The 10,345-nt window shown below is 45.6% G+C and overlaps 1 protein-coding gene across 2 annotated transcripts in view; it reads right to left on the bottom strand.

Annotated features, from left to right (window-relative positions):
* Phrf1 (PHD and ring finger domains 1) overlaps positions 1-10,345 on the bottom strand; it is a 34,734-nt gene that overhangs the window by 22,188 nt on the left and 2,201 nt on the right. The window contains exons 2-4 of one of the 2 annotated variants that reach the window (XM_052762778.1): positions 9,620-9,735; positions 8,402-8,521; positions 1,767-1,972 (exon numbers count right to left, since the gene is read on the bottom strand). In XM_052762778.1, coding sequence (XP_052618738.1) covers positions 1,767-1,972; positions 8,402-8,521; positions 9,620-9,713 — 420 coding nt within the window. In that variant the 5' untranslated portion in view covers positions 9,714-9,735. Of the gene's footprint in view, positions 1-1,766; positions 1,973-8,401; positions 8,525-9,619; positions 9,736-10,345 lie in introns of both variants that reach the window. The other variant, XM_052762777.1, reaches the window with a different exon arrangement.

Below are 10,345 nucleotides of genomic sequence, written 5' to 3' on the forward strand. Positions count from 1 at the left end.
AAATAAAGAATTTACTTATTAACAATTTCAAGCTAAATGTTGGGGCACCTGCCCATTATCCCAGCATTTGGGAGGTAAGAGGATTGTGAATTTGAGGCCAGCCTGATGTATAGAGTATGTCTCAAAAATTTTTTTAAATTCCTTTTATTGGTCGGGCGATGATGGCGCATGCCTTTAATGCCAGCACTTGGGAGGCAGAGGCAGGCAGATCTCTGTGAGTTCAAGGCCAGCCTGGTCTATAGAGTGAATTCCAGGACAGCCAAGACTGTTTCACAGAGAAACTCTGTCTCAAAACAGAAAAATAATAATAGTAATAATAATAGTAATAAAAATTTTAAAAATATTCCTTTTATTAGGTGCTGGAAAGTTGGCTCAGTGTTAAGAGCACCGACTGCCCTTCCAGGGGACCCAGGTTCAATTCCTAGCACCCACATGGGAGCTCACAACTGTCTGTAACTCCAGTCCCAGACACCCACACACAGACATACATGCAGGTAAAACACCACTGCATAGAAAAATAAAAATAAATTTTAAAAAATCCTTTTATTAGCCAGGCAGTGGTGGTGCACACCTTAATCCCAGCACTGAGGAGACAGAGGCAGGTGGATCTCCTTAAGTTCAAGTTCGAGGGCAGCCTGGTCTACAGAGAGAAACCCTGTCTCAGAAAAAACAACAACAACAACAACAACAACAAATAAATAGATAATAATAATTCCTTTTACAAAGAAATTTTTACTGAAAGCCTTGGTCTTGGCTAAGTTCCTATGCTAAGATGCTAGAATTTGGTGAAGAAAACATGTCTGTGGTTTTTTTTTGTTTGTTTGTTTTGTTTTGTTTTCAAGACAGGGTTTCTCTGTGTAGCTTTAGAGCCTTTCCTGGAACTCACTCTGTAGCCCAGGCTGGCCTCGAACTCAAAGATCTGACAGCCTCTGCCTAATGCATGCTGGGATTAAAGGTGTGCACCATCACAGCCCGGCAACATGTCTGTGTTTTGAAGCCACCATGCTGGTGAGGGAGAAGGGTCAGCAAGCTGGATGTATGTTCCATATAGGTGGCATGTTGGTGAGAAGGAAAAGGATACGATAAAACACAATCTCTTTAGCTGTGTACTCTACTAAATTTTGATAAATGTATAAACTGAAGGGTCACCCCGATCTGCCACCTCCCTGTTAGGTCCTGCCACTATAGTTGTGTGAGGATCAAGGAGCTTCCCTAGTCAAGATTATACATGGACTTTTTAATGCCACTGCCACGGAGGATGAGAATTTCTGGGGCTTACTGGCTGCCTATCCAGCTCTGGCTTGAGTAAAACATCCTGTCTCAAAAGGAATACGGTGGAAAGTGACAGAACAGGATACATGGCATCCTTCAGCATCTACAGGTAAGCACGGGCACACACCATGCACCTGTACATACATAAAGCTCTTTGCCAGTGGGAGAAGAGTCAGGCAATGCTTCTAAAAGTTCACTCTGAGGTAGGCAGCATGATGTAATTTTGTCTCTTCATTATTGGCCGTCAGAACTGAGTAATCTCACAGTATTTTAGTATCTACAGAGGCCATTTCATACTATGTGAGGTTGCCTCAGGATCTGTGTCCTGATCCTCAGAAAACCCGGAGTCCTCTCTGGAGCCCTGTCACCCATAGACACATCCCCAGGGTAATAAACCTTCTCGACAGTGCTGAGGGCCTAGGACTCAGGCCTGTGTTGAGCTTTGCTGCAGAGGAGCAGGCCTAGTAATTACAGGTTTCGAAAAGCCAACTCACCCTGGACCACTCAATGATGCAGTCCAAGCAGAAATAGTGGGCACACGTCTCTGGGGTGCCTACAGCCTGGTCCCTGAATGCATTGAGGCAAATGGGGCAGCTCTCTGCATCATCATCAGAAGTGGGGGCACTGCTGGCTTCTAGCTTCCCTTGAGTCTCCACTGCTGCCGCTGCCATTTCTACTTCATCTTCTGAATCTTCAGAACCTTGGGTAAAGAGAAGCATTCTACTTTTAGTAAATACAGGAACGAGTGCATACTCAAGGACCAGCCTTGATCAGACTCAGGATGCACCCAGGAAAGCAGCCTCTAGCCAGCCAGAATCCCAGCTCCTCTTGGGCCATGTCTCCCCATCTACCTGCAAGGCCACACTCACCAAGTGCCCACTCTGAGTAGCCAAGCTAACCACGTCTCCTTACCCAAATCCTCTTTGACCACAGCTCTCTGAACTACGGGGACAGGGATATTGGCTAAGTCCTCACAACTGAGCCTCAGAGTAAAGACAGAGCATCCAAGAAGTAAGGTGTCAGGAGCTATCACGGGCTTCAGAGAAGATGGAGCTAACGACTAAGCCACAAGGGGATGGGAATTTAGCTCAGCAATAGAGTACTTGCCTAGCAAGTGCAAGGCCTTGGGTTCAGTCCTCAGCTCTTAGCTCTGGAGGGTAGGGGAAACACGCCACATGACAAACTAATGACTAAGCCTTCAAGAATGCCTCCTCGGAACAACACCTCTTGCACGGCTGCACAAGTCTTTCAACACAATGACAACAAATATCTGTAATCAGATGAGACCTCCTTCCTTGTGGGATACAGCCAGAAGATATGGCCACTAACTGGGTCAGTGGCTTTAAAAGATGTGGTCAATTTCTCAGCAGTATGAAGCAGGGGCCCGGCCAGCAGAACATTTAAGATGCATTCCATGTACCACTACAGCTAGTAAACATCCTCCTGTGAACTACTAAACACATAAATCATAGGGACTAGAGAAGCAGATCCTCACTAGGCCTCAGAATTCAGTTCTTTGTGGGTGGGACTAGCAAAGGTGCTGGCTCCCTTCTCCAGAGCCCTGCTGCCAACCCACAAAGGGGAACTATCTCTAGCTGGCTGAAATCCCACCAGGTGAGCCCTTTGCTTTCTTTCTTTCTTTTTTCTTTTGGTTTTTCAAGACAGGGTTTCTCTGTGTAGTTTTGGTGCCTGTCCTGGATCTTGCACTGTAGACCAGGCTGGCCTCAAACTCACAGAGATCCACCTGGCTCTGCCCCTCCCCCCTTCCCCCCAAATGCTGGGGTTAAAAGCGTGCACCACTGCCACCTGGCCAGGTGAACTTTTTTTTTTTTTTTTTAAAAGATTTATTTATTATGTATACAGTGTTCTTCCTACATGTATGTCTGCAGGTCAGAAGAGGGCACCAGATCTCATTATAGATGGCTGTGAGCCACCATGTGGTTGCTGGGAATTGAACTCAGGACCTCTGGAAGAGCAGTCAGTGCTCTTAACCTCTGAGCCATCTCTCCAGTCCCAGGTGAACTCTTAAAAAAAAAAAAAAATCTGTTTACTTATTGGGCAAGATGAGGATAAGTTATGGGAATTGTTTCTCTCCTACCAAGTGAATTTCAGGGACTGAACTCAAAACTGTCAAGCTTAGTAGCAAGCACTTAGCAATCTCACCATCTGCTACTATTCATTTTTTTGAGAAAGGGTCTCATGTATCCCAAGGTGACTATGTAGATGAAATGACTCTGAACTTCTGATCCTTCTGCCTCTACCTACCAAGTGGTAGGCAACAGGTGAGCACTTTCAAAGCACAGAGGCTCCCCGACTGTTGGCAGAGTGAGAAGTCAGAGAGGCTGCTCTTGCTGGGTTAGAAGTACACAAATTGCTAACATGTACTCCTAAGGGAGCCGATAACTCTGGTAGCTAAAAATGATCTGTCAACAACCAGCTAGAAAATAGGGCTCCTTTCTTTTAAACCATGAGGAATCTACCAGCAGGCAGGGAGGGGGCTTGGATAAGGATTGAAGCTTAGAAAGGAAGCATAGCCTGTCTGATACTGTGAAGCTACTTGGCGATACCGAATAAGAAACTCAGTTGAACCCAGTGGGTGGTGGTGCACACCTTTAATCCTACCACTTGGAAGGCAGAGGAAGGAGGATCTCTGAGTTTAAGACTGGCCTGGTCTACTCAGAGCAAGTTCCAGGATAGCCAGGGAAAAAACAAAGAAACCTGGTCTTGAAAAACCAAGAGAGAAAGAGACCCAGTTGACCCATGGAAACATACAAATAATAAACATACTATTCCTAGCTCCTGAGTTTGTGGCCATTTGTTACACCACAGAGGAAAACTGATGAAAGACATGTCCATAATATTTTGAAATATTACTAAGCACATAACAAAATGATTAACTTCAGCTTTTCTGTGTAATTAGGCTCATGGCAGCAAAATCGAACAGGTAAGCTGATTTTTCTTATGCAATTTGAAGGTAGGGAACTGGCCATCTTGTTTGGCCCAATTTCCATAGTGTCTACAGAGCAATGCTTTGCATGCTGATAACAATGGCCCTATTGACTTGAAGATGGAGAAAAAAGGGTACAAACGGCCAAGGACCTGAGCAGTTTCCCTCACTGAACTCTCATTTAGGTTGCCAAATAACGCCCTTAAAAAATGTTGTTGAAAGAGAATGGCTCATCTATTTGAATACTTGTTCCTCAGTTGATGGAATTGTTTGGGAAGGAGTAGGAGGTGTGGCCTCTTTGGAAGAAGTGTGTCACTCTGAGCAGGCTTTGAAATTTCAAAAGATGACCATCATTACCAGTGAACTCTCACTACTGCTCCAGTGCCATGCTGACCTGCCTACTGCCTTGCTCCCCACTTTGATGGACTCTAACCCTATGAACTGTAAGCCCCAAATAAACTCTTTCTTCTATAAATTACTTTGGGTCATGGTGTCTTATCACAGAAACAGAAAAAGTAACAAACAGTATCCAAGGGAGGTGCTAACAAGTGTTAGTACCAACAGTGCCAATAGGCAGCTAGCCTGGAAACTAGGTGCACCTACAGACAGAGTCTCTAAGAATGCCAGGGCTTGGCCGGGCGGTGGTGGTGGTGGTGGTGGTGGAGCACTTGGGGAGCAGAGGCAGGTGGAACTCTGAGTTCAAGGCCAACGGGGTCTACAAAGTGAATTCCAGGACAGCAAGAACTAAACAGAGAAACGCTGTCTTGAAAAATAGGGGTGGGGGGTGGGGAAATGCCAGGGCTCAAATAATGTCCACTCTGAAAAGAGACAGGATTGGTGGGCAGAGTAGAGAAGGACTGTCCTGGAGCAGAGGAACTGTGGACGCTCTGTGCATTCAAAGCAATCCATACACGCTGCAATAACTGACACTGTTTGGGGAGCTGGGAAAAATGGGTGCTGAGCACGAGGCCCCAGTCATTCTCATTTCTCAGAATAAGATATTAAGAGATTATTCCTATCAAGTTGGGAAACACACAAATGGCAGCAAAAGCAGGTACACTTTAGCAGCAGGACACAGTGTGGGAGAAGTAAGAGGCAGAGTAAAAAAACATTTCCTGTAAGAAGGAACCCAGGACTCTTGGACAATTCTCCTTGCCTTCTACTGCATCTCCTGATAGCTAATCCAGATGCTGGCTACTTTCTTGTGTGGCACTAGGAACAGAATGGGTCTTCTCCCCATCCTTCACAACGCTCAGCTGAGGCTTCGGTCTCTATATCATCTGTTCCTCACTAATATTCTGCTCCCAGCCCAACCTCTACATTAATGGGACATTTTCTCAATTGAGGGTCTCTCTTTTCAAATGAATCTTGCTTGTGTCAAGTTGACATAAAATTAGCCAGCATGCCGGGCAGTGGTGATGCACACCTTTAATTCCAGCATTTGGCAGGCAGAGGCAGGCAGATCTCTATGAGTTCAAGGCCAGCCTGGTCTACAGAGCGAGTTCCAGGACAGGATCCAAAACTACACAGAGAAACCCTGTCTCAAAAAAAAAAAACAAAAAAAAAACAAAACCAAAACCAAACAAACAAACAAAAACCTATCCAGCACACAAACAAAGGGCTCAACTGGATCAAGGTTCCATTCCAAGACAGCCCTTCTCTACTCTGCTCACCAGTCAGACTGGCTTTAGGTGCACCTAGTTTCCAGGCTAGCTGCCTACTGCACTGTTGGTACTAGCACTTGTTAGCACCTCCCTTGGATACTGTCTTAGTTACTTTGTTTCTGTGATAAGACATTATATAGTTAGTTCCTGTAAATTAGGCTGTGGCTTAGCTGCTTCGAAGCTTTTTACTTCTATCTGTTGAAGCTCCTCACCACCCATGTTACACTCTGGGCACCTAGCTCTGATTGCTGCTTCACAGCTGGTCTCTCCCTCTAGATGATGAGTTCTGGAATACCAGGAATCCTGGCTGAGTGGGCCCCACTTTCAATCTAATCCATAATCAGTTTCTGGAATCTAGTTTCCAAACTTCAGGAAAGGATGCCGGAGCTACCCAACAGTGCCTGACATCTTTTGCCCCCTGCTCTGGCAGCATCAGCACTGTTCAATCCTGCTGAGGACACAACAAGCCTACCTCAAGGCTGGAAACAGGTAGAAAAGCCATGTCTGTGACTTCAACCCAGTACAGATTCACTCTCTAGTCCACACTCAGAATTAAAACAAAACAAAACACACACACACACCTGGGCAAGCATGGTAGTCACATGCCTCTAATCCTAGTTGTTTAGGAGGCTGAGGCAGGAAAATTGCCAGGAATTTGAGCCCAGCTTTGGCTAAAGAGTGAATTCAAGTCAGTATAATTACAAAGTTACTAACTCCCAATCAGTTCTAATCCTTTGTGATAAGTACTGCTCCAATTATAGTGGTTACCTTTCTGGACCACTTTAACACTGACAGCCACAGGCATATAATGAAAGGCTAATATTCAGGTCATAGTGGGTGTTATGGGACTGTGACCTCCTGGTTTGAGGACCACGTCAGAAGGAAACCCTTAAATGAACAGAACCCTGGTCCAACTGAGCCCTTTGTTTGTGTGCTGGCTCGTTTTATGTTAACTTAACACAAGCTAGATTCATTTGAGAAGAGAAACCCTCAATTGAGAAAATGAACCACCAGACTGTCTGTCCTACTGAGGAGATTGTGGGGCATTTTCTTGATTAATAATGTGGAAGGGCTCAGCTCACTGTGGGCAGCGTCATCCCTGGGCTGGTTGTCCTGCATGCTATAAGAAAACAGACTGGCCGGGCAGTGGTGGCGCACGCCTTTAATCCCAGCACTCGGGAGGCAGAGCCAGGCGGATCTCTGTGAGTTCGAGGCCAGCCTGGGCTACCAAGTGAGTCCCAGAAAAGGCGCAAAGCTACACAGAGAAACCCTGTCTCGAAAAACCAAAAAAAAAAAAAAAAAGAAAACAGACTGAACCAACTCTAGGGAGCAAGACAGTAAGCAGCACTCCTCCATGTCCTTTGTATAAGTTCCTGCCTTGAGTTCTGCCCTGCCATCCTTAGATGATGGACTACAAACTGTAAGATGAAATAAACCCTGTCCTCCCCAGGTTGCTTTTGGTCAGGGTGCTTCAGCTCAGCAATGGAAACCCTAAGACACTTTGAAAAAGGTGGCCACAGGTGGATGGGGCCAAGCCAACCACGTAGAGTCCTTACAGGCTGCCCACAGGCCAGGGTGGCCATGAAGGTTTTTCAGAGTAGAGGTGTGCCATTCAAGCACTGTTCTTTGCAGGAGTTTACAGGAGTTACGTTACAAACTTTCACCAGTGTATATAAGCCTGGAATTTTTTAATAATGCCACACAATGAGCTTGTTGAATAAGCAGATAACGAGCCACAAGATGGGACTATCTATATCCTAAATGAGGTCCCAGGCCACATGCCCCTCATGGCATGTTAATCTGTCCAGCACCTATAATGCTAGCAACTGGCCCTTGTGAGATGAACAGGGGCTACCAAGACCTTCCTGCTCATCATCTTAGAACTCCAGTCTACCTACATCATCCCATGGCTTATGCCGCTCAGTGTTCTTAGATAGTTCATGTTCTGTCTCTCCTAGAAGAGATACCCACAGAATCCTATCACTGAACTTAACTTTAAAACTAAAAACTAGCCGGGCGGTGGTGGCGCACGCCTTTAATCCCAGCACTCGGGAGGCAGAGCCAGGCGGATCTCTGTGAGTTCGAGGCCAGCCTGGGCTACCAGGTGAGTTCCAGGAGAGGCGCAAAGCTACATAGAGAAACCCTGTCTCGAAAAACCAAAAAAAAAAAAAAAAAAAAAAAAAAAAAAAAAAAAAAAAACTAAAAACTACATCTGGGCGGTGGTGGTACATGCCTTTAATCTCAGCACTCGGGAAGCAGAGGCAGGTGGATCTCTGAGTTCGAGGCCAGCCTGGTCTACAGAGTGAGTTCAAGGACAGCCAGGGCTACACAGAGAAATCTCATCTAGAAAAAAACTGAAAGAAAGAAAAAAAACAAAACAAAACACTAAAACCTGTGGCGCGAGTCAGTTGTTCCAGTGGCAGGTGACAGCTTGTGTGGACAGCTGTGGATGTTCTAACATACGATGTCTCCTCACGAGGAAAGTCAAGGGAACTGGCTCAAATGCCAACAGTCTTACCAGATCTATCTTCTGGGTCTTCCTCCTCAGACAGCCCCTCGGTTTCCTCCTCATCTGTGTCATCTTCATGCTCACTGCCTGTGTCATCTTCAGAGTCTCCACTGTGGCCATTGCTGCTTTCTTCTAGATCATAGGGTGAAAAGCACAGGCCTGTGAGGGCACTGTCACAACCTAAGCATCCAAGAGCCAGAACTGCTGGGAATGTACAGGTAGCGATAAGGACTGCCAGGCTACCAGAGGTAGGGTGGGGAGGCTAGAGAGGCATATGATGGGGAAAATGAGTCCTCTTACTCTGCACTTATGCTGTTTGTTATCAAAAATAAGACAGGGGCTTGGAATACGGCTCAGCTGGTAGAGTGTGCATGCCTAGCACGATGAAGCCCCAGGTTTCTATCTCCAGCACAGCACCACACAAAACTGGATACAGTGGTACACATCTGAGATCTCAGCACTTTGAGCAGTGGAGGCAGAAGGATCAGATGCTCAAGATCATCCTCAGCTATACATCAAGTTAAAGGCCAGCCTAGAGCCGGGAGGTGGTTGCACACACCTTTAATCCCAGCACTCAGAAGGCAGAGACAGACGGATCTCTGTGAGTTCGAAGCCAGCCTGGGCTACAGAGTGAGACCCAAAGCTACACAGAGAAACCCTATCTTGAAGAAAAAGAAAAAGGCCAGCCTGGGATACATGAAACCCAATCAAAAACAAAAAACAAAACAAAACAAAACAAAACATGCAATCCCTGCAGTCTGGAGGTTTAGTCAGAAGGATTGCTGTTCAAGGATACCCTATGCTACCCAGCAAGACCCTGTTTCAAAAAATAGAGAATACAGCTCAGCAGCAGACTCTTACCAAGCATACACAAAGCCTTAAGTTCCATCCCTCACACCTCCTTCCCCACGGAAAGACCAAATATAATGACACGTGATTATGGTCTTAGCTACCAGTTATTTGGGAGGTTGAGGTGGGCTGATCACCTAAGTCTAGAAGTTCAAGGACAGTCTGGACCACACAGTGAGATACCATCTCAAAAACAAAACAAAACAAAAAAGCAAACAAAAAGACAAAAAGAATGAATGTAGTACACTTCTATAACTTAATCAGTTTTTTTTTTTTTATAAGGTTGAAAGTAAAAACTGACATTCAGGCTTCCAAGGGGAGCTAGCAGTCTCGAGAAAGCACAAGATGCAGATACCCTGCCATCAGTGGGGGGCTTACCAGCATCACTGGCCAGTTCTGAGGGGCCAACTCGTGGGGGTCCATCTGGTCCAGGGCTGTGAGCCACAAGCTCATCCAAACTGTCGTCATCCATGGCTACACATTGGAGTTCAGCTCTAAAAGAGACCAGAGCCAAATAACTCCAAATTTCCTTGGCTACAGAGTCACCTCTGAAAGGTAACTTCCCTAGTGACACCAGTATCACCACACATGTAGAATGTGAACTGAGACACAATACACAAGACCCTAGTCACAAAGTCATATGCAAATAGAAGATATAGCTCGGCAGTAGTGGTATACACCTTTAATCCTAGTACTCAGGAGGCAGAGGCAGGTGGATCTCTGAGTTCAAGGCCAGCCTGGTTTATAGAGTGAGTTCCAGGACAGCCAGGGCTAAAGAGAGAAACCCTGTCTCAAAAAACAAAAACAAGTCGGGCAGCAGTGGTGCATGCCTTTAATCCCAGCACTCAGGAGGCAGAGCCAGGCGGATCTCAGTGAGTTCAAGGCTAGCCTGGTCTATAGAACAAGATCCAGGAGAGGAACCAAAAACTACATGGAGAAACTCTGTCTCGAAAAACCAAAAATAAATAAATAAATAAATAAATAAATAAATATACAAAGTATTTTTATAAGATATTAATATCCTCATAAAAAGACAGTGACTCATTTCCAGAACCATATGCAAAGCAGGATCTTAATTCCTAAGGACTAGCAATATTTTCACTT

The sequence above is a fragment of the Peromyscus californicus genome, unplaced genomic scaffold, assembly GCF_007827085.1.
Source record: "Peromyscus californicus insignis strain IS unplaced genomic scaffold, ASM782708v3 Scaffold_4__1_contigs__length_199733344, whole genome shotgun sequence".
NCBI lineage: Eukaryota > Metazoa > Chordata > Mammalia > Rodentia > Cricetidae > Peromyscus > Peromyscus californicus.